This window comes from Podarcis raffonei, chromosome 2 (genome assembly GCF_027172205.1).
Source record: "Podarcis raffonei isolate rPodRaf1 chromosome 2, rPodRaf1.pri, whole genome shotgun sequence".
NCBI lineage: Eukaryota > Metazoa > Chordata > Lepidosauria > Squamata > Lacertidae > Podarcis > Podarcis raffonei.
The window spans coordinates 3,339,234-3,364,299 of NC_070603.1; the positions used below are offsets into that span (position 1 = coordinate 3,339,234).

The following is a 25,066-nucleotide window of genomic DNA, read 5'->3' on the forward strand; positions in this document are numbered from 1 at the left end:
TAGTTTAATTTGCTCATTTATTCATCTTCTTTACATATATACTCTTATGAAACTGCAGGTTATTACAATAATCCTGCCAAGGTTCTTATCTGTTTACAATTTATCTGTAAAAATTCAATAAACCATTACCATTCTTTTATAAATAGTTTTACAATGTATGTTTTTTGGAACTGGAGTACTGCACTTTGTTGTTCCGTTTGCAGTTGTTTTATAACTGTTATTTGTTCTGAAAATCAATTTAAAATATTTTAAAAGAAAGAAGAAAGAAGCCCTCCCCCTTCAGTTCTATGGGACTTGCTCTTAGGTAAACCTGTATAGCATTACAGCCTTTGCCTGCTGGCCAAAGGAGCAGGTCTGGAGAAGCTGGACCTGCATAATGTTCTTGTGCAGCTGAAGAGCCATTTCAGTAGACTTCCCCAGACTTCCAGATGGGGACTACAACTCCCATCATCCCTGACTGTCCATGCTGACTGCAGCCAATGGGAGTTGGGAGTCCAACAGGATCAGGAGGCTACTAGGTTGGGGAAAGCTTCTTTAAGAAAAATGACCTGAAATGTGATGATGGTACAGGGAAGACATCACATTGCAACATCTTACCCTGAGTTAATTCACTGATGGCAAAACTACTGGTTTTATGTTTTTATATTGTTGTAAAACACTATGATATATTTTTATGACACAGCAGTATACAAATATTTCTATAAATAAATAAAATAATAAACTGCAAAGTGGGAAAGCCCCACAAGGACACGTCTTCACTTTAATCTGTATATGAAGAACAGTTGTGCGGGATGAGATGAGGGAATGAATAGCAGTGCTGGGAGTTCGTCTGGAGAAAACAAAGCTGTTTTTGAACAATGCTCCTCTGTAGACTTACCAAGGCTGGTTTTCTAACCAGTCCCCCAGTAGGCATCGCAGGCTTCGAGGAAATTCTTCAAAGAGGCCACTGAATAGCTCTGGAGGCATGTCAGAGACAAGGCTCCACAGGGACATCTTGGAATTCGTCATCTGCAGTGGGAAAAGTAGAAGTTGGCTGTCACCACACTCAATCTGAGAATGTCTTATTTACTGCTGAAAAAGGGCGTCTTTCCCCAACATCACACCCCCCCCCCCCAATAGACCATCTACAACAGTGTTTATATCCACAATAGGAACACGGGAGGCTGACTTATACCTGAGACGTCAGTCCATCTGGCTCAGCACTTTCTACTTTTAACTAGCAGCAGTTCTCTAAGGTCTCAGGAAGAGAAGGTTTCTTGCTTCCTAATTCTCTTTAACTGGAAATGGACAGATTGGGCATCAGGCTTCCTGTCTGCAAAGCATCTGCTTTAGAAGTGAGCTGAGATCATCTTTTAATAAGATGCTTGTAAAATATTCCAAGATTGCCAGCTCACTGCAAAGCTTTCTGGAATAATGATGATGATGATGATGATGATACCAGTTCTGATGAATAAAAAAGGAAGGCAGTCTGGTAAATTTCTCTTGAAAGCAAGTTTCTCAGAATAGCAGCAAAGGTAACCTATCTGTTGACTGCTAGGAAGGACACAGGCTACAACCATTGCTGTTGACAGCACCCATCCTGTGGAATTCCTTCCCCACAAAGGCCTGCCTAAGTCCTTCATTGCATGCCCTTATGCAGCTGGTGAAAACCTTCTTGCATGAGTTTACCCAGCAGCAGAGGTACACCTAGGCTCCCTTGTGCCCTTAGTAAGGAGCTAGATGGTGCCACCCCCCATCCCTTGCGCCCTTCTAGCCACTCCAAGCCAAAGTGGAGGGGTGTGGTCTTTGTGCACCCCTGGACCTGCACTGTTGGTGGGGGCCAACCTGGTAATGGAGTAATGGAATGAGCCCCTTTAGTTTATTTCAGTCTCACGGTATCAATGCATTTATGTAAACTGTAATCTGAACTACTTTGGGAAAAGGACACTTATTATAATAAGGTGACGGACCCTGTGTTTAAAAATGGATCAGTTTACAAATCCAGTGCAAAGTCTTTCCAAGGGATGTTTTATGGAGTCACTAACAATATCACCAAAGTCTGTAAATTTCCTAGTTGGAAAAACAAATCTGTCCAGTTTATAACACTTGGCAGTAATAGAAGTGAAATGTCATCCATTCCCTCTCCTTAGAAGTTTTTCAACAGCTCAGACTGAAAATAATAATAATAATAATAATAATAATAATAATAATGTTGCATACATGCATTAGTAGGTTTTCAACTATTTTTTATCCAGTTAACTTCACTCTAACCCTTTTCCCTTCTAAGAGCCATTTTATAACCTCCTTGAAGGCTGTACACAATGCTAGTCTAACGCAGAGGAGACCCACTGAATTGAATGAGCATGACTAACTTAGATCCATTCATTTTTGTGGGTCGACTCTGAGTAAAACTTAGTTTGATTTAAAAAAAAACAAACCCCCATGAAGAGTTTTATCAATCTTTTAATAATTTTAAAAGATAATTAAAGATAATTATTACTTTCCCACATATAGTATAACACTATAACACCATACTGGGTTAATGTTAAGTTATTATGTTGCTATAGTTTGATAATGCTATATAATGCACAATAGTGCTATAGTGTGATGGTGTTATAGTACTGTGTGTGTATGTATGTATGTATGTATGTATGTATGTATATTTGCCAGAAAAGCATTCTATAAATAGTTATAAGACAGGTTAAAGAAACCAAACAACAGTTGTCAAATGGAAACCCCCCACCCCACCCCCAAAATGTCATACTGAATTTGTGTTGGGCTATGATGAGTTCACTTTCTGAACAGGCCACTGCCCACATCAAAACCTCACCTTTTAAAAAAGGCATGAGTAGTGCTAAAGGCATTTACACTTGCACAGATGATGCTATTCTTCCATTTGTCTGTGATCCCAAAAAGGAGGAGGAACCACAGGAAAAATTCAGGATGATATGGACAGAGGGGGGAGTGTTGGATGCCCTGCAGAAAGCTAATGAACAAAGCACAGCAAATCCACACAACTGCACCAGGTTCACCACTGAGCCCAATGCAAGGTGCCAATGTGTAAAACCCTAAATAACTTAGGATCCAGTTATCTGAAGCAGCCTCCCCTTATATTATCCTGCACTGAGATCTGCTGCTGAGGCCCTTTGTGCCGTGCTGTTGCCCAGCAGAGTCCGAATGACTGGGAATTCATTTTTTAAATGATGAAAAACTGCTGCTGTTTGTGGTCTCTGGGGTGAGTTAGTGATATCATGAAGTTTACAATCAGCTGGTTTTCTGCACCAGGGTGTGGACAAATCTGCCAATTTCAGATTTTTTAATTGTTCTAATCTTAAACAGAGTTCTCCGCATTTCCACATCAGTTTGCATTTTTTTAAAAAAGCTGATGAGAACTCATCAGCATTATATTGTTTATTTCTCTGATACACATACTTCTGTATACAATTTTCTCCAATATACACATTTTTGCAAGTAATTCCCCATATGCAATGCAGTTTTGCATATTATTTTCACTAACATATGCATTTTTATGCACCCATTAATAATAATAATAATAATAATAATAATAATAATAATAATAATAATAATAATAATTTTTATTTATACCCCGCCCTCCCTGGCCAGAGCCAGGCTCAGGGCAGATAACACCAGTAAAATTACAATAAACATAATAGGGGGGGGAAACCAATTTAAAATGCGGCCTCATTTTAAAAGTAGCCCATAGATAAAAACTGTAAGGGGAAGGAAACATAAGGGTCAGACTGAGTCCAAACCAAAGGCCAGGTGGAACAGCTCTGTCTTGCAGGCCCTGTGGAAAGCTGTCAAGTCCCGCAGGGTCCTAGTCTCTTGTGACAGAGCATTCCACCAAGTCGGGGCCAGTACTGAAAAGGCCCTGGCCCTAGTTGAGACCAATCCAACCACCTTGCGACTTGGGACCTCCAAAAAGTTGTCATTTGTGGACCTTAAGGTCCTCCGCGGGGCAGACCAGGAGAGGTGGTCCCGTAGGGATGTGGGTCCTAGGCATATGCACCCGAGCATATGCATTTTTGGACACATTCCTTGGCTGGAGAACTGCATCAAAATTCAGACAAGCGCAACATTTTAAGGATAACTGAGTTTCACTTTGCACAATGTTCCAGAAAGTGCAGATGAGGGAATTTTGTATTAAAATGTGAACTGAACTGAATCCCCAGCATCCCTATATGCACAGCTAGAAAAAGCTGGTTTCCCTGTAGCTGGATCTAAGAGAGAAGACTGCACATCTAAACAAAACATGGCAAGTTGGATTCCACAGCGGACATTGAACTCTCAAATTATGTACATCAGTAGGCAAAGTTCCACACCATCCCTCAGCTGAAGAGCATTCAAGCTCACACTGCAGCTCCTGGAAAGGAGCACGAATAACTCCTGGAAAGACACCTAACCAAACAATTCAGTGCTCCTGGAAAGAAGTTTAGCACTAAAGCAGTTTTTTGTTTCTCTCTAGGGAGCAGGGAGCAGCTCTTCCCAGTGTAAACAAGAAGAAAAACTAGAGTAGAGCTGCCAGGTTGTAATCTGGAGATTTAACAGATCAGTACCAGCAAAATAGGATGCAGCACAGTCTCTCCTGCCCCACCATCCACCCTTGCCTAGGGGAGCAAATAATAAAATCAATTAAAATACTGTAAAATAAAAGCTCTTGTTATTGTCCTGTAGCAGATCTCTTACATCTCCAGCTTTATCCCACTAGAAACTCTAAGCGGGGGGTGGGGGGAGGACTAACAAACTAGGAAGCAAGACTTTAGAGGATGAATAGTTAATGCAAATGGAGTGTTAAGTGTACATTCTGTACACGAGGTAAAGGGCTGAGGAAAACAGGTATCAGTACCCCACTCTCTCAGCCCCAATATAGTAAGACAGAAAAAGGAGAATCTAGGATTATTTTCTTCTGGGTTAGGATGTCAGGCGACTTGCACCCTGCTACTCACTCATACATACAAGGTTATAAGCCTAGAATCCAGAGAGATCTGTCCTGTACATTTAAATCCCCCAAATGCATCAGGAAAGCAATGCAGCGAAGTCTGTTCCTCCTCCGGTCTTGTCATCTGCACCTCTCCCCCACCCACTTCCACCCTACTCCTCCCTCAGCTGCTGCAGTGAGCAAGTGTCACACAACAGGAAGGAGACGGGGCGGGGGGGGGGTGGACAAAGAAACCACAACATTTGCAGGCTACATGGCAACCCTATCTACATAAACTTTTGTAACTCTCCAGTCTGACTAGCTTATTGCACTGCCTGGCCTCATCTCTTGCCTCCTTTGCTCTGAGCATAAGAAGAGCCCTGCTGGATCAGGCCAAAGGCCCATCTAATCCAGCACACTGTCTCACACAGCAAACCCTGTGCCACTCCGAAACCCCACCTAGTTCCCACCCTGGAGAAGCTCCTCCCTCCACCGCCAATTGCTTCAATTGGCTCAGCAACTAGCCAAGCTGTTCCAAAAATCATGAAAAGAGGGAAAGAGGGGCATAGTGATCTTAGCGCCTGGTCTAAAGGCACAGGAGCTAGAAAAGGATCTAGGGTTCTTAATAGACCACAAGTTTAGCACAAGTCAACAGTGTGGTGAAATGGCAAATAAAGCTGGGCTGCATCAACGTAAGTGCAGTGTCCTGATCAAAGGAAGTCATAGCACCACTCTATTCTGCCTTGGTCAGACCACAATTGGAGTACAATGTCCAGTTATGGGCATCACAGATGAAGAAGGATATTAATAAACTGGAAAGAGTGCAGAGGAGGGCAACCAAGCCTTATGAGGAACAGTTGAAAGAGCTGGGTATGTTTAGCCTGGAAAAGAGGAGACTGAGAGGAGAGATGATAGTCATATTCAAATATCTCGAGGGCTGTCACATGGACGATGGAGCACACTTGTTTTCTCCTGCTAGAACCCGAACCAATGGAAAGGAGATTGCGACTAAACATCTTGAATAACTTTTTAATGGTAAGAGCTGGTCCACGGTGGACAGACTCCCACGGTGGAAGATGGTGGACCTTCCTTCATTGGAGGTTTTTAAGCAAGAGTTGGATGCTGTATTGTTTTTAACACTTGATTGGAAGCCCAGAGTGGCTGGGGAAACTCAGCCAGATGGGCAGGGTATCAATAAATAATGATGATGATGATGATGATGATGATGATGATGATGATGGCCATCTGCCATGGATGCTTTAGTTAAGATTCCTTCCAACTCTACAATTCTATGAAGCTAGCACCTTGCTGAAACTAAGCAGTTCTGGGTCTGGTCACCCAGCGCCTGGGCCTGAGCATCACATACATGCCACATTGGGCCCCATGATGGAAAAGATGGGATACAAATAAGTAAGAAAAGAAAACAAGACTTGTAAGGAAATACCAAGGATTGCAAATTCCATGTTACACTGCAACCCTGTGCCACAATGGGCTGCGGAACACAAGGAGCGGAAGAAGGAAATACTTAACCCAGAACTGGGGAACCTTTGGCCCTCCAGTTGTTGCTGGACTATCAATGCCAGCAAGTATAGCCAACGGGAGTTGAAGTTCAGCAACAAGCAGGGGAAGGCTCTCCATCCCTGACTTCCCTCCCTACCCATTTCCCCCTAAAACTCCCTGCATAAGCTGCTTTAGGGTTCTGGACCCATTTGGGAGGAGAGTCTCAGATGGGGAAGGGTTAAGCATTCCCTCCCCATGGCTTTTTGCATGAGAGATACTTTTCCTGAACAGACTTATGTGGGCCTGTGGCTGGATAGGGACACATACATCAACTGTGAAGTATGCAGTGGGATGGCTGGGTAGCAGAGCTCACTCCATTCGCTTCGATGTGGCAGACCAGCTCCACCAGACCTCCTCTACTGTCAATTGCCAACTGGGTGCAGGTGCACCTGCTTTTAAAGGGACTGAGTTTGCATGATTAAAGAAAAAGGTCAAAGTGCAGGTAGGGCAAGGCGAAGCTCCACCCAAGTCAGGAAAAGAAAGCTGATGAAATATGCCAGAGCCAATTCCTTAGGGATGTGGGTGGAGGGACTGATGGTTTATGGCAGGGAAGTCAAAAGGTTTGCAGAGGACTCAAGAAAAATAACAAGCCCGGCATTGGGAGACATACTCATGCATTTCCTCCTAACATCTAGTTTGGCTCAGAGATAATCCGTTTGCTGATCAGTTAAATGTACACTATGGAAAGTTGTCACTTGGCAAATGCTGTGCATCCGAATTGCATACACACACCTCCCAAGCCCAGATTAGGCTCTATACACTTCACCCACAAATAGCCCCTGACTTGAGTCACATCATGATGTTATAGCTGTTCTATGTTAAAATTATCTTGTGGACGTGCCCTTCCTCATGTTTTCCAAAAACAAGCCATCCCGTGAGAGTTAAGCAGAGTTCTCTTCAAACAAGCCAAAGTAGATTTAAGAATCTGTCGTGCTTCTTAGTTATTTTTAGCAAGCTTTTCTGAAGTATTTAGACTCAACTTACTTAAAACCCACTTGCTAATGATTCTCCTCCTCCTCCCAGGTCTAGGCTTCAAGTGTGAATCTTGAGGTTACCATGGCACAAAACCACCACACAAAAAACAATGAAAAAAGTGTTAATGAATCAAGAAAGCAGCTCAGGATGAAGCTATTCTGCATATCAATAATATATTTATATTATGTCAATGTGGCAGAGTGGCCAAGCATTGGGCTTGAATGGTGGAGACCTGCCCTTCAGATCTTCGCACAGCTATGAAACTTATTTGGTTGCTCAGCTCCCACCCATAAGCCGTGGGGATTGCACAAAGGAATCTCTTGGTGGGATTGTAGCCGTAGTCAGGGGTCGGCAAACTTTTTCAGCAGGGGGCCGATCCACTGTCCCTCAGACCTTGTGTGGGGCCAGACTATATTTTGAAAAAAATATGAACAAATTCCTATGCACACTGCACATCATCTAGTCCAGCCCCATGCGATGCAATTTGTGTTGTTTTTAATCCCTAGGCTTTTTACAAACCCCTAGGATGGGAACAGGGCGGAAACAGATAAAACTGCCTTGATAACTATGAGCTGGACCAGGTTGGGTTTTTTTGTAAGATTTTCTCACTGCTCACCCTACAAACTTCCCCCCCACCCCCCCACCCCCGCAGTTGCTCAGCTAGTCATCTACAGTAGTTTGGTTTGTGCGAGAAGAACGAAAGTGAGAAAAGGCTGAAAGCCAAAATTAAATAGGAGTGGGGATGCCACGGCACACGGTTGAAAACCACTGTACTAAGGGCTCAGCCACACTTACTGTTTCCTCTGTGCTTTCTAGGCACGGCTCTGAGATTTCCTGGTCCATGTCCAAGCACTCCCCCCGCTTCCCCCAAGAAAACCCACTCTGGAACGTTGAATCGGAGCAAACAGCAATTCAGGTTTTCTGCAGATTCCTGTTTGCTCCAGTGCAGCAGTAAACAGCGGGTTTTCACAGGGAAAGCGCTGGGGTAAAAAAAAAAAGGGGGGGGACCTGGAAGGCCTGGACCTGTGTCTAGAAATGTGGAGCAAAGGTACAGGTGGATGAACCCTAACACAATTACCACTCGGATAAAATTTGCATTTGATCCTGTTATTTAAAAACACATCTTTCAAAAAAGTAGAGGGAAGAAAAATTTACATGAAAGGGGTCAAAAGAATGGATCTGTAAGAGATCCTGTAGAGCAATTATGTTATTTTAAGCACTTACTAAAGGTAAAAGGGGAAGACGCACAAACACCTGAAAGGAGCAGAAATCTCACACTAGGCAGGTTTGCCACAGCAAAAGGCAAGATGACTTGAAGATTTAAAGGTACAATCTCTGACCAGCGCAAGTGTGTGGCTGAGGTCTTTAACCTGAAGATTCAGAAGTTCTTGTTTCTCCAACTAAGCTCCTCCAGACAACCTATTTATTCAGCATTCTAATTTGCTTACACATTGGTTAGATTATGGATGGTCCTTACTGAGCATCCAATCTAATTTGCTTATGGGGTGGTTAAACAACCATTAGGATTTGTCTTGTATTCACCCCAATTTGCTTGCAGGACGCTTACATGTCTTCCCATTAATCATTTGTTCATTCCGCACTTTTCAATCATTTCCCAGTCACTTTCCAAACCATGCAAAGTCTTTTTTGGGTTTTTTTAAGTGGATCTGTTGTGCTAGGGCAACAGAGCGTTTTAATCCACTTTAACTGTGCAAACATAAAGTTCTGCTATGCACTTTAATGCCCCTTGCAATATATTGGCCAGAACTACCCTCAGACAGGGACGAAAGTAGGCTTTATTTCACCCGGGTCAAAGACCCAGTTTGGCACTCCCCCATGTACATTTGCATACATACACACAAACAAACAAACAAACAAACACACACACACATGCTGGGAGGCTTCATCCAGGGCAATAAGCCTGGCTAGCCCCGTCCTCCGTAGCTACGGCTCTGCTCTCAGAAGCACACATTATTTTAGTTTACGCATATGTCTGAGAATCAGTGTCAGCATCCCAGCTGCAGAAATGGGTAACACATGCTACTCATCAGATCCTGGCAATTTCCTGACAGCACTAAAATCTCTCTTCATTGCCAAAAAAGCCTCCAATGAACTAGGCCTCAGCCCACTCTTTCCCTACAAAACCAAGAACTGTGACAAAAAAACTGATCACACCACAAAGAATAGAAAGTCTTTTCTGCACTTTTTCCTCTATATGTGCACCAGTTTTCTCTGGTGTGTGAACTCAACACTGCCCTGGAGTTTATCTGCCAATTGCATTAGTTTGGCTGGTTGAAAGTCAGCTTCACTGCTTTGACAACTAATTCTAGAACTATTTTGCTATCATATATGGCAGGGCCAAAAGACATGAGGACCTCCAGGTGGTCATGGACTGCAATTCCCATCATCCCTGACTGTTGACTTTGCTGGCTGGTCTGATCAGAGCTGGAGACCAACAACATCTGGATGGCCTCAAATTCTTCACTCAGTGTAGGCAACATTAGTCTGAGCAGACCAGTTGAAATTAATGGGAGTGACAAAGTTAGGCTCGTTAATTTCAGCGAGTCTTCTCTAAGTAAAACCACTGAAGTGTTCTATTATTCTACTGCTGCAGTTTAGACGCCCAGTTTCCTCCAGTCTGGCTCCTTGTTGACTTCCTAAACCAGGTACCTGCTTCTCTGAAGATTCAGGAACAAGAAATCAGAAGCAGGGTAGAGGAGTTTGGATTTGATATCCCGCTTTATCACTACCCGAAGGAGTCTCAAAGCAGCTAACATTCTCCTTTTCCTTCTTCCCCACAACAAACACTCTGTGAGGTGAATGAGGCTGAGAGACTTCTGAGAAGTGTGACTGGCCCAAGGTCACCCAGCAGCTGCAGGTGGAGGAGCGGAGACACAAACCCAGTTCACCAGATTATGAGTCCACTGCTCTTAACCACTACACCACACTGGTTCACCAGGGGCCCCTGGAGCCAGCTGCTGTACCACACTAAGAAGAAATGCAGGGCTCCCCTATCCAGAAATGACCAAGGAAAGTACTGCATCTGAATAATTTGGTCCAGATTTTTCAGTATATATTAGCACTGTATTCTAGGGAATGTTTTTACACTCTTGTGTTTCAGAGTTCTTATTTCATCCTCAGCATTCTGACCTCTTCACCTGAAGTACGGCTGGTCCCTTTGCTGTCTTCCTTCAACTCTGAGTAACACGAGGCAGCTGGGTCTAGCTGTCCTCCAGCTACTAGAAATCATGAATGACTATTAAAAAAATATGTCAGCCTCCCGATGAAGCATCTGAAACAATCAGGATGTACTTCAATGTGTGATTCTGCCTGTAGCGGTTTCAAGCTTTTACAGTAAGTCAAGCCACTGCATTTACTCATTAACTATTACAAGGGAGAGGGTCAGAAACCATCTAATTTAGATAGTTGGGGCAAGACTGAAGTTAAGAGGTACTTAATAAAGAGCCATTTATAGCACACTATTGCAACAGCTATTATCACATGTGCAACAAAATCCACCAGCAAAAAGGCTGGAAATCTTTTTTAATGAAATGAAATAAAATAAAGGTTTATTGACATAAACAAGGAAATCTTGAGACAGGTAGACATAGCTCTCATTTACACCCAGATTTATAATGGGGCAAATGGGGTGACTGCACCAGGGCCCCTGCCTGTAGGGGGCAGAGGTTCTGAACTGTCACTAAAAAGAAGCAGAAATAAGACTCAAAGCCTACTAGAAAGTTATAAAGGAAAATATGAAGGCCCCCTTCTTTTTTCCATACACACAAATATTCATGTATTCAATTTTAAGCAAGCAAACAAAGAAACAACTAGCAGCGCCTCTCCACCACCTAAAAGCCCCTTCCCACCATCCCAAGCAGACCAACAGATTGCAAATACTCTAAACCACATTCCCAGGTGCAGGCAGGCCCACAAAAAGAGAAGTAAGTAATTTAAAACAAAGTACAAATGAAAGGTCCTTTCCTTGTCCTTTCCACAGATTTAGAAGTTCAGCATTGGAATCTCTGGAATACAGTTATTTCTGGAAACAAAAGTGCAGACACCCTTCTAAGCAATTTCAAAGAGATAAGGAGGCCTGGCTGTTTCTACGTCTCACTATGTACAGACAGTGTACTGGAAGAAGCAAAGATCGCCAGTGTCGAAGCAATGATTCTTCAACATCAACTTCACTGGACTGGTCGTGTGGTGCAGATGCCTGATGATCGTCTTCCAAAGCAATTCCTCTATTCTGAACTTAAAAACGGAAAGCACAATGCTGGTGGACAACAAAAGAGGTTTAAAGACTGTCTCAAGGCAAATCTAAAAAAAATGTAGTATAAACACTGACAACTTGGAAACACTGGCCAAATGGAGGATTTTGACACAAATTGAACTTACTAGTATTTATCAAGAAAATCACATGAACAAAAGACCTATTAGAAAAGAATCAACACTACACCTAATACTGTTTTGTGTTGGGCATGGGGGGGGCAGGGACCAAGCAGTTGGTAGCTGGTTTAGGAAATCCAGGGCATGGATTTTAACTCTGAAATTCATTTCATCTGTCCAACACCTCTCAGTGTCACAAACTCTGTCTTTATTGCTTCTTCCAGCAACCAACCCCTCCAGCAACAGACTGCATTAAAAAAAAATAAAAGCCCAAATTCAAGCCATACATGTTATCTTCAAAGAGAGGGGAAACCAAGATATGACAAATGCTCACTTGCAGGCTTCCTGTTAATTAGCATAAGTGCAGAATATGTATTTCCCCTCCAGTGCACCCAAACAGTATTTCAGACCTCTCTCTCACATGATTTCAATTTCTGTTCATTTCAGTTGAACCCTAAAAACAAAAGAATGCATTTTTTTGCAGACGGTTGTAGCAAATGTTTGTTAACATAAGAATGTAATTCCAAAGGCAATTGGAGAGGAAGAGAAACGGGATTGCAGAACGACCTCTCCCTCTGCTCTGCGGAAAGACAGGCAACTTTTGGATCCTCCTTGAAATCTTTGCATCTCAACTGATTATTTCAAGAACTCTGTAGTTTCGTACCTGAGCTTTCTTTTTTCCTCTGCCCTCCTAATCCCTTTCCCTTTTGTGTTGAATCTTTTAGATTGTAAATCCGAGGGGTGGGACTGCTTTATCACTGACGTTCAACCATTTTTGGTTGAATAGGATTGGAATGCTTTAAATAAATACATAAATAAAAATTAATGCAAATATGAAGAACCTGATTTTCATCAGCTTTCCTTTCAGGATAGGTCACCCAGAGCCCTTTCAAGGTTACTATTCAGTGGATTAGCTTTGGGAGACAGACTACCATTAACACCCTCCCTTTACTTTCCTTGCCAAGCAGGAAAGAGAGTTTTAACTTGCCTTGGTTGCTTGCACAACAGATCCTGTAACATGACTCCATCTCTGACTTGAACCACTGGCATTTGCCTTTTTCTTACTTACTTCCTGCCCGCCCCCCAACCAAAGTGCTAATAATAAAATAAAATAAATCAACCAGCAAATGCTCATTTTTTTCTGCAATGCATTGATATTGCTGGCATGGTAATACCTGCTTAAATTTTGCCGTGGCCATAGGGACACAGATTGTGGAATTGTTATGGGGAATATTACATGGTGTAAGACCACAGAAACAGACCCACTTTCAAATTAAAATATTGTTATGAGTTTGTGGGTACCAGACACCCATAATTCTGGGATTTAGTAAGTGTTGGAGTTTAATCGATGTTTGGGAATATTAAGATGTTGAATTTAGCAGTGTCAAGACACAAGCCAAACCAGTTTTTCTGTGCTAAGGAAATCACTAGAGACAGACCATCAGCAGAGAACAGGGAGGTGGGACATCAGCAAAGCAAAGATTCTGCGCCAGCCAGCAAATGGGGAGAGCCCCTCCCTGAGCTCTGAGATTGTTAATCAGAAGACAATGCCAGAGGTTTTTTTAGGAGGACATTTTTTGGATTTGAGTTGGAGGAGGAGGAGGAGGAGGAAGCATATGGTGCAGAATTGTGGGCACCTGGATTGGAGGAGGGAGAATCGCCCCTTTCCACTCTGACTTCAGTTGCTTTGGAAGTTGGAGGTGCCAGCTCTGCTGCATGTGGTGGTGCAGAAAAGCCTCAGTGGAGGCTGAGTTGGCCTTTGATCAGCCAATGAGGAAGCTGCAACTGAACAGGATGAGCAGGAGGGTGGAGCTATGATGCCTAGAACCAGGTGTTGCTTTTGTGGATGGGAGCAGACCCACCCGCCCCAAAGGAGGGCATGCTTGCAATCCCAACATTCTCATAAGGTGAGGGAGTCTTGCAAGCCCAAAACCTTGTAGGTTAAAGCTTTGCAGGAGGAGTGGGGAAGCTTGTTGGGACACCTTTGTTGCTTCTGTCCAGTTCTGAACTTCTTGCCCTAATCCTGATCTGCAACTGCAAAGTGCTGCATCTATCTCTTTCACACTTCCAAGAGCCTCTGTCTGCAAGCGTTGGGAGGGAGCCAGGAAAGCATCTCCCTGACAAAGGAAGTGCACAAATCACCAACTAGGATGTCACTCACACTTCCTCAGTCTAGCACTTCCTCTGACACAACACCCAAAAACCGCTCTATTTCTCTCTCTCAGAACTGCAAGTTTCATTCTCTTCTGCACACCAGTGCTCTCCAGGGTTTCAGTGCTACCTGGAGATGCTGGAGATTGAAGCTGATACTTTTTGCATTCAAGCAGTGATGCAGGCCAGAAATACATGCAGCTATTCAATGCCAGACAGCCACAAAAACACCTGCTGTCCTAGAACTTCTCCAAAGCTGCCGCTCTATATAAATAGTATATAAATAGTGCAGATCGTCTGAAGCATCCTTGTGATTCTATCAGCTGATAAGCTCTTAGAACAAGGCAAGCATGTAAGAATAGTCCTGCTGGATCAGGCCAGTGGCCCATCTAGTCCAGCATCCTGTCCTACCAGATGCCCATGGGAAGCCCCCAAGCAAAACCTGAGCACAACAGAACTCTCCCCGTTTGGGATTCCCAGCAGCACACTGCCTCCCAGTACCTACCAACAGCCTTATCCTCCACAAAGGGAGGGAGAAAAGCACATTGTCCAGTGAGTTAATGTTCACATTGTACGTCAACTAACTGAGCAAATGGGGAAGACAGCAGCTGAAAGTTATAACCTTATTCAAGAAAGGACATTTTGGTAAACAATGACAGCAAGCTTCTTTGCACCCTACAGACTCGGGACTGCTTTATCCAAGGTCGTCCAGAGAATGGAGCATGCTTCCCCAAACCAGGATTTACCGGCATCATATGAATCACATATATTGTATTAGAGCAAGGTTAAGGTGTACATCTCCAGCCTTTCTTTATACTGTTCTGAGTGGATTGCATACAAGACGTTTCTCATCCAAGCAGTTTACAAGGCTAGATCTGTTTAGCTTCAAAACCACAATCGGGGCTGCCTGCAAAGGAGGTGGTATGCAGACCAAGCTATTTAAAAGGAAGGGCTAGCTCTCAATATTTATTAACGTGGCAAAATGATTGGGACACGCAAGTGAAAGGTTGCAGCGTTTCTTCACTTCCCAATAGAAGTGTCCAGGATACTTTAAGCCATGGTGGGGAGAATGTGGCCCTCCATGTGTCATTGGATTTCCATCAGCCCCAGCCAACGTGACTGGTGGCCAGATATGATGTTGGAAGCTGCACTCCAGCAACCCCTGCTATAAACTGTAAAGAGCACAAACAGGGCATTCCACTTTCCTCCACCTCCTTTTCGGGATTTCCTATCTGACATCAGCTCTCCATAGTTACAGAGAATGCTCAATCCTCAGTGAGTTGCTTTTTGGGTGGATTGTCTCCTTAGGTTTTTGTAAAGGCTTTTTTTCTGGAGGGTACATCTATAAATCTTGGGATTCCCCTAAGAAACAGCTACCTCTCTCTTGTTTCTCAGTGACCACATCTTGGCTCCATTCAGGTTGGCACTCACCCTCTGAGTCTGCTATTATAGGGAGTGATGTGTCTTCTGTGTAGGGGAAAACAGGTGATACTGCTCCTATTCAATGTGCAAACTGAGTACCCCACAAGACAGAAATAATATTGCTTTATTCACGAAAATGAATGGTACGAACACACACAAATATTGACCAGCTTTGCTAAGCACACACAGCTACATTAATGATTTATGGCACAAGACTGATAGCTGGGGAAGGACTGGAGAGCAACCAATCTGTTCCAGTTTATTAATGATTCTCTACGACATAAAACAGAGGCAAATTTAACTCAACTGCAAGTAACCACACACCTGAATATTTACCCACCTGTTTAACTTGAGGAAAATATTGTCAGCCTCAGAAGGCTTTCTAACCAAAGTATACACATGCAGCAGAATCAGGTGGTAAGAATCCTGAAGGGGTAAAGTGAACTGGACCAAAGCCATAGCTGGGGGGGGGTGCTAGCTGGGTTTTTGACCCGGGTGAAGCCTGCAGAGGGGTACCATTGAGGCTCCTGGCCTGTGTGTGTACAAAACGCATGCGGGGGTGCCAAACTGGGTCTTTGATGAGGGTGAAATACCATATTTACTCAAATGTAATGTGCACTTTTTTGGTCAAATATGTCGTGAAAACTAGGGTGCCCATTAGATTCAATGGCACATTAGATTCGTGTAAATACAGTAAAGCCTAGTTTTGCCCCTGGACTGGACTATTTCAAACTACAGGAAGAGGCACCCATTTTGGATGATTCTTCACATAAAAACAACCCATTGTAAGATTGCACATCAGGGACAAAAACAGGAGCCTTGTTCACCATTGAGGGGAACACTAAAAAATCTCATCCCACAGATGCAGTCCATTCTAGCACCACATAACCTGAGAATATTACAATATTGGGGCAGCATATAACTTTTAAAATTATAGAATGAGAACAACACTAGCAATAGCAACAACTCTACTACCTCATCTGACTAGGCCTAATTCTGGATGGCAGGTTATAGTACTAAAGTAACTGAAGAAGTAAAACAGGAAAGAAAGCAGACTTACCTCCCTGTTACCATGCCAGAGAAGCATCTGCCATGACCCGCAAGGCATGTCAACATGGTCTGCTCCAGATATTCAGGACTGCAACTCCCATCGTCCTCAGCCAGCATGGACAACGGTCAGAAAATATGGGAGCTGTAGTTCAAAATATCTGGAGGGAACTATGTTGGTGAAATGTTTCTGATGAAAATATAGTTATGAAGCAAACCAGCCCTTCCTTTTCCCTTGAAAATGTAATTACAATACCTGCCATGGCAAAGCGAAACACTAATTGATCAAAAAGTGATGAGACAAAGCCAAACTCCATTGGCTGCTGAATTTTTGAGGGCTATCTATCAAATGGGTTTAAAACAAACAAACATTTAATGGTAAAACTTCAATGGTGCCATAAAATCCCCAGGTAGCTGATTAATGAGATCAGTAAATTATTAGGGGGGGGGGAGAGAAATTTTTGGATATTTTCTGCTACAGGTTCAAAAATGATATGGTCGCCCTTGGTGTACTATGGCCATTCATCTCAACTTGGGGAACGGGAGAATGAGGAGAGGCAACATTTGCTGTTTCACCTTGTTAGGAGACCCCTTACTCCTCAGAGTTACAATTCTTAGTTTAAGAGTCAGCCCCTCTTCCCGGGGAACTCTGGGAATTGTAGCTGTGAGGGGAACAGGGGTCTCCTCACAATTCTCAGCACCCTTAACAAACTACACTTCCCAGAATTCTTTGGGGAAAGCCATGACTGCATAAGGTTGTGTGATACTGCTTTAAATATATAGTCCAGATGGGACCTCAGGCAGCAAAATTGTGTAGGCCAGCTGTGCCTATCTGGGTAAACTAATAGAATTTTTCAGTATTCACACAAAGGTCATGCAGTACAAGTGGCTCACATCTAAAGTCCTGGAATTTACAATCCAATGCATGTTACATAATATGTGGTGGGGGTAAGATTTAAAATCTCTGCAATCACACCCACGGAAAGCTGTTACAACTTCCTGCCAAAGTTTCCTTCTTGGGGAGGAAGAAAGTTTATACCACCTGCAACCTTTCATCCTATCAGCCATATAAGGTGTGCAGCAGCAAGTGTGTGACTCTTACCTTTGTACAGGAGGGTACAGCCCAGCCATATAAAAGGCAACTTTTTCCACACACATCTCTCTGTCCCCCGTCCAGCTAAGCAAGAAGTGTTACTAGAGCTCAAGAAAATGTTCCAGCCAGGCAAAAGCTCTCAAGAAAGGACAAGAGCCGGACCCGTCTGGGCTGTGGCCTGGAAAAGGGAGTGTGACCTAGAGAAAGTTCAAAGGGTGAGGCAGAGAGGTCTAGAGGGCAACTCCCAGGACCTGAGATTTCCGACCTCTGCTCTAAATGCACAATGATGCTTTGCTTCACTACAGAAGTCTTTTAATTTGGCATCAAGGAAACACTGTCTATTCAGGAGCATATTTCACTGAGTACGTCACAGCGAGTTCTTCCTGACTCAAACATCCTTCTTTCAATTTATTTGAAGTGCAAGATGGCTGTGTCACTGCTTCTGTTATTCTTCAGAATTCATTCAGTGGTTTGGGAAAGGGATCCCTGCCCAGGATCTGTAAATTCATCCTGCTTCAGGTAAACAGATTTTGCAGGTTTTGTTATTGTTTTAAAAGGCCACAGAAGCCTGTATGCTCAAAAGCAAACGTGGGATCTATGAAATATCTGTTCAGTGAACACACAAAGCTAGAAAAGGACAGTGCTGGATAGCCAAACCCTCAGCGTCAATGTGAAGATAAAGGCAAAAGACCCCTGGACGGTTAAGTCCAGTCAAAGGTGACTCTGGGGTTGCCACGCTCATCTCACTTTCTGGCCAAGGAAGCCGGCGTTTGTCCACAGACAGCTTTCCGGGTCATGTGGCCAGCAGTACTAAACCGCTTCTGGCGCATGGAACACCGTGACGGAAACCAGAGCGCATGGAAACACCGTTTACCTTCCAGCCACAGCGGTACCTATTTATCTGGTGTGCTTTTGAACTGCAAGGTTGGCAGAAGCTGGGACTGAGCAAAGGGAGCTCACCTGGCTACACCCCCCTGGCACTGTATAGTGGCATTTATGTCGAAGGGGGCCAAACCATGTAGAAATACACACACCAGGCTCCCTCTACACAAGCAGGAAACCGGATTGGCTGTCAGGGGGTGTGGCTAGCAGGGATATTCCAATTTTCCCCTCCCATGTTCACTGAATAGGGGGAGGAGGTAGTCCATCTGTAATGTTGCTCTTTCAAACCACTTTCAGCTCTCTGAAAAACTATTGTCCATCTCCAGCCTCAAGGCTATACAGTAAACTGACACACAAATATCAACCGACTTTGACCCAAGAACAGCAGCACATGCTTCCTCTCTCTCTTTCTCTCCAGTAGATTTACTCCATTTCCACTCTATGTTGCTGCCCTGCCAGAGATCCCCAAACACCTTCTGACCAAATGCAAGCTACTGCAGGCACTGAGCCTCTATTAAAGGACCACAGCCTCTCTGATCACCTTGGTTTTAGAACACCCTCCTGCTGCTATCAGATGCCACATTCTCCACATCCTCTAGTCACAAATCCCAACATGTTTTGATTTTGCATTTCCTTTGACCATAATTGCTAATCGTAACTGATTTTCAATTTCAACCTAGAAATGCTAGGCTTGGCTCCTATCAGCAGCTCCTATCAGTGATGCAGGCAGCATGGGTGGCGCACCGTTGCTCCCATGTCTCCCAACACTGTGAGCTGCGGGCATTTACCAAGTGGAGGTGGGGCGGGAAGAGACATGTTTGACCTGGTGTGGTGTGTAGCAGCAGAAAGAGCAGTTTGGCCCTGCCATCACAGGCCACACTGGGCCAAGATCCCTGCCTCTTGCCCCTTCCAGTCAGAGCTAGCAAGCACTGCATTGGGCAGCTAGGAGAGCAAAGGTGCCCCACCGGTACCACTTCACAGGCAACTGCAACTGTCTCCTGTGTGTACAGCCATGCAATAAATCAACCACGAAGCAGGTGGATCATATCCACACCACGCCATGATCCTCCTGTTTCATGGTAGCTTTATTGCAGTGCTGCTATACACAGAAGCTAAGATGTTTGGGTATTTTTTTAAATTGTTGAATTGACTACAGTCAAAACCTCGGTTCCCAAATGCCTCCGTTTTGAAACATTTCAGCTCCCGAACACCGAAAACCCGGAAGTAAATGCTCCAGTTTTTGAATGTTTATGGAAAGCTGAACGTCCGAAATGGCTTCCGCTTGAGTGCAGGAAGCTCTTGCAACCAATCGGAAGCCGCATCTCAGTTGTCAAACGTTTTGGAAGCTGAACAGGCTTCCAGAACAGATTATGTTCGACAACTGAGGTTTGATTGTATTTGGTTCTAAATATTTAACTGTTTAATTAACTTTATAATTTTATTAAACAATTCCTATATTTTAAAAGAAACAGTTAAATCAATTAAAATACAAATTACACCATGCAAAGTGCATGATATATAAACCAAGAACCCAACCATCAAGTAGCCCAAGCGTTCTTTCTGCACTGAATTCAGAACTTTGAAAGCAAAATTCCAGCCCATGTTCTTTACAGGAAATGTTAAATTCATCTGAAAAACATCTGTTTGAATTCTACGTTCTCTCAGTTCAGTTTAATAAAACTTTTTCTCCATGATTGTGACATCCCAAGCAACTTTTAAACAACCGGTACCCTACATTCCTTCCAACATTGACTTTTTCTTTCTTTACAGAAACTAAAACACATTCTGCCAAATAACATTATAACATTCTTCCTGCTTAACTATTTCTTAGGCATTTCCTTAAACTAACATTAAAAGGAAAAAAGGCTTCAAATAGGATAGTGTGTGAAAGTAAGAAAAGGTGGCTTTGAAAATGAATTAAGGAATTGTCCATTTTCTTTATACTGACTCATCAGATTAAAACTTCAATTAAAGGGAAAAAATTAAATCACTTTATAGTAGTCAGGAAATTATATTGTATTGCAGGATTTTGGCAATGATAACCCAAGACCAGGAAAGGAAGGAAATCAAGGCAGATTATGTAAGACCAACTCTCTCTCTCTCGCTCCTTGGATGTACACAGCTGACAGAATTCCTAACACTGTGCCTGCCCTGTCTGGCACAGAGGGTCCTAGGAAGGAGGTAGCCAGCAAGAGAATGAGGCAAAGACTTCTCTGGACCCTTCTCTTGTGGTAGACCAGAATCTGAAGAAGGTTGAAGACCTGGGTGGGAGTAGGAGGACAAAGGAGGTGCCTGATCCTGGTGCAGCTGCGGACACTGCCCTGGACATTTCCAGTGAGCAGGGGAGGGGAGGGGAGGGGAGGGAGGGTCTGTGCAGACCAAGGCCAGACCTTTTGCCTCCTCTCTCCTTTCCGCATTTGGGGAGGGGGGAATGTTAAAACCAGTAATTCTGCTGCACTCCGAACTTGCCACCTGGGCCATGTGCCTCTTTAATTCCCCCTGCCAGATCCAGCGCTGCAACAGCGCTTTCCCCACTTGCAATTCCCAGAAAATGGCATTCAGAGATATACCGCCTCCAACCATGGAAATAGAAGGCAGCCACCATGGCTAGCAGCCATCGACGGCCCATTCATGGGCAGTAAGGCTATTACTACATACTGTGCAAGCACATTCCATAGTTTAACTCTGCACAGTGTGAAGAGCTACTTCATTTTGTCTACCCTCAATCGTCCAACACTTAGGTGCTATCCACACTGTACATTTGAAGCACATTCAACACACATTTGAAGCATATGGCTCCCTCCCCCAAAGAATCCTGGGAACTGTTGTTTATTAAGGGTGCTGGGAACAGTAGCCCTGCGAGTTGTAAGGTACAGCCTTAAACTGTGGGATTTATTGTCCTAAAAATCCAAGCTTCTTTGAAAGAAGTAAACCACAATCCTGGCAGCATTTTCTCAGACTTTTCCTGGACTTCCTTATGATTTTGGCAAACACAATATGCTGCATCTTACCATTTGCACAATATACCCACCCATATTCTGCTTCCACTGTATTACACCACACGACTTGACACGGATCTTACTCATCTTCTGAGCAACCACCACCCCCTGTCCCCAAAGCTGCAGGCTGTACACATTTTGCTGGTTAGGCAATCCTCCCCAAGGAAACCACGTGAATAACGTATTTAAAAGACTTCCCCTTTATTAGAGTCCCCACTGTCCCTTAGACCTTAGTACAGTTTGACAGGATGCCTCGTTGGGCAAGATTATGATCATGATTTCTGATTTTTATACCACCCTTCAACCAGATTCCCATAGTGCTTCACTACAAGGATAATACTATTATTATGCAAGTACAAATGCCTTAATTTACCAAAAGTCTCAAAATCATAAGCTGTATAAAAACAGTAGGATTAAAACTGTGTCTGAAAAGTTTGAGAAGATACAACAAAGCCTTTACTTGGCCCCAAAAGGACATTAAAGTAGGTACAGGCAGACCTCTCTAGGGAGAAAGGTGTTGAGATCTATCCTTAGCACATGGGGAAGGACATAAATAGGCTGGCTGTCCTTCAACCACCCTCCAGCCCAAGGTGTTAAGTAATAATAATACTTAACACATATGCATTATCTTGCCATGATTCTGGTATTGCATGCGGAGGAGTGGAGCCTGAGATAAAAGCGATGAGACAACAATAAAGATTCATAATCAGATCTCCGGAATCAGGAGTGGGAAATTTTTTCAGTTGGAGGTTCACATTGCCTTCCCTTCTCAGAGGACCACAGGCCAGTGGGCGGGACAATGGCAAAAGTGGGTGGAGAAACAAATATAAATGGTATCTTTGTACAGCTGGCCAGTTTCTACACATATTTGCACCCCTTTCTCTGTTCTTCATCCAGACAAGCAAGAGGCAAAATCTGATTTCAAGGACATGTTCCGGTCATGTAAAAATCTTTGGGGTGCAAAGCAGGGCCAGGGCAGGAATGTGGCTTAGGGAGAGTTGCAATGGTCAGATAGGAGAGGTCTGCAGGGTTGCATTTGGTTCCTGGGCCTAAGGTTCCCAACCCCTGCTTTAAATGTTTGTAAAAAGCAGCCACAGTGGGCATGCACACAGACCCTAATCTCAGATTCAGGTTAAGGCCCTGATGCTTTGGAAGTGAGGTGGTAAGGATTAACACTTTCTTTGGTGCTTTCTGCAACTTTACAAAGCCGTTTTACAGGAGATAAACCTGTAATTAGGCAATATGCCAGATGGGCATTTTATGCTAAAATATTTCTTGCTAGTTTGGATACATGAATTGAGAGCTTTATGCTGCCATTATGCTGCACCAAAATGAACTGTTGTTAGAATTGAGCATTATTGTATTAATTACTAAACTTGACTATTCTAGGAGTTTGGTCAATTATTTGTTCCTGTAATAAACCTTATTGCTATGAAACATTGTCAGGAGCAACACTACTGTGAATGTAGTGGTTCCTAACCAGGAGGCGTCACACCCCCACAGGCTGGGTCCTGTATTCATCGGGTTGAATTCTGTGCTCAGCTTATCACTGTGGTATCTGTATCTCTTGTGTTGACTTGCCTTCTACAAAACAAATCAAAACTGAACTCAGGGGGAGAAATGAGATAGATTTTGTATATATACTCCATTTAGGTGGCCCCTGGTTCATGAATGCATCTGATGAATTACACTTTGTATTTTTAAAATTCCTGCTTTTAACAGTCTTTTATGGGCAATTCTAAAGCTTGTTTTATTTTGTGTAAACCTCTGAGAAGTTGTGTACGTTACAAACCAATAGTATATAATTCTTGTAAAAGGAAAGAGAATGGAACGCTCCCTAGGCCACAGAGGCACAAGCCCCAGAGATATATTTTAAGTCTGTGAGGCAACACACACGCTCTCTCGCACGCTGTGTGTGTGTGTGTGTGTGGCTTCTCGGTGCAACATCCTGCTAACAAGTTTTCTGGAATTCCCCAACATAAATTTGCACATACGCTGCAAGCACATGCACCAGGACACACTTTCAAAGCACGTTTGTGAGCTGGGATTTGAATCTATTAGCAGTGAACTTTTTAGGAATAATGTTTTATTGGGTTTTATAAACAAAGATCATAGGAATAATAAATGATACAAATAAATAAATAGACCAAGTCTTCTCATGTGATTTGTAAATCACAAAAATAGCATAATAAATGTGCAGCAATATCTACAACATAAGGTTCATCATTAGTGGTCAATGTCTAAGTTCTTGGTTTCTGAAATGGTTTAAACAAAAACAATGGGGGAACAGGATAGAACAGTTAACAGATAACATTCAACATCACATAGCTAAATGCCTAATCAGGAGCTCTTGTGATTGTGCTTAGATTAAGTGTGAATAATGTCGTTTTTATTTTACTTTACCAATGAAATAATATAAAGTGTTGGCATATTGATGAACGGGAGGGGGAGTGTTCAAAGAGAAGAAAATATTTTCTGCTTGAATTTAAATTTAGACTAACCAGATTGAGCCAAATGCTGGTGGGGATGGGCTACTCGTTTTCTGGAATACTGGCAATATGTTACGAAATTAAACTGGAGTAAAGTCACCCTTCTTGATCTGTCCACGTGTCAACTGTAGTTTATTTGTTAATAGCAGTGGCCCTTTTTCAAAAAGGCAGGGCGGCGAATTACAAATCTGGAACGAGACCCAAGCGAGCCTGGCACTGGCAGCTCCCAAACTTATTTACTTGGAGTAAGACCCGCTGAACCCAGCATGTGCTCGGAAGCGTGCGCAGGATCGCCCCTCGTTTCCAAGGCGCCTTTTTCCCGGGCACCTTTTGACGCGGACGGGCTCCCCGCCGCCCCCGCAGCCTCTTTTCCGCCCGCTAGGAAGCCACCTGGGCGCACCTGCGCGCGTCTCCTCGGCCCCTCGCCTCGCTCCGCCGCCGCCGCCCCGGACCCGGCAGCGCCAACCCGGCCGCCCCCCGCCCCGCGGCGCCTCTTGCCAAGTCTTGCCAACCTGCTTGAAGCCACCGGCGTCCCTTCGCTCGCTGCGCTCCTCGCCGCCTCCAAAGAGTCGCCTGCCTCGAGCCCTCGAGTTTTTAAATCCACCTGCTTTTAATCCCAGCTTTCGATCTTCGAAGGGAGGCGACGCCGCCGATCCCAGAAGCTGGGGGTGGATTTCCTACTTCGGACGCGGCGCTTTGGGCGGGGCGCGATCTGGCGGGCGTCAGAGCCCGGAATCGCAAAGCGAAGGGAGAGCGAGCGAGAAGCACCCCGTGATCCAGGAAGCAGGACGGGCCGGGGCGTCGGCGGGGCCTCCTCTCCGCGCGCGCGTGGCCCCTTTCCTGGCAAATGTCCGGAAGCCCGCCAGACCAGCGCTTCCCAAATCCCTTTGGCTCGCGCGCCGGAGAATCCCCGCGCCCGGGGTCAGGCTGAAGTTTATTGTTCGCGTGGCTTTTGCATTTTCTGCTGCGCTACTTAAAGTCGCCTCCAGACCCTCGTGGCAAAAGATGATGGCTAAACTTAGGAATGACTGTTAACAGATGGAAAATATTTCTATTAAAAATATTTCTTCCCTGTTCAGGGAAGTTTTTAGTATTTAACGCTGTATTGTTTTTAACACTTGATTGGGAGCCGCCCAGAGTG

The 25,066-nt window shown here is 44.0% G+C and overlaps 1 protein-coding gene across 2 annotated transcripts in view; it reads right to left on the minus strand.

Annotated features, from left to right (window-relative positions):
* STAT6 (signal transducer and activator of transcription 6) overlaps window positions 1-24,618 on the minus strand; it is a 50,853-nt gene extending 26,235 nt beyond the window's left edge. The window contains exons 1-2 of one of the 2 annotated variants that reach the window (XM_053370345.1): window positions 24,438-24,618; window positions 878-1,008 (exon numbers count right to left, since the gene is read on the minus strand). In XM_053370345.1, the coding sequence (XP_053226320.1) occupies window positions 878-1,008 (131 nt within the window). In that variant the 5' untranslated portion in view covers window positions 24,438-24,618. Of the gene's footprint in view, window positions 1-877; window positions 1,009-7,462; window positions 8,049-24,437 lie in introns of those variants that run through there. The other variant, XM_053370354.1, reaches the window with a different exon arrangement.
* Between the last annotated feature and the right edge of the window lie 448 nt (window positions 24,619-25,066).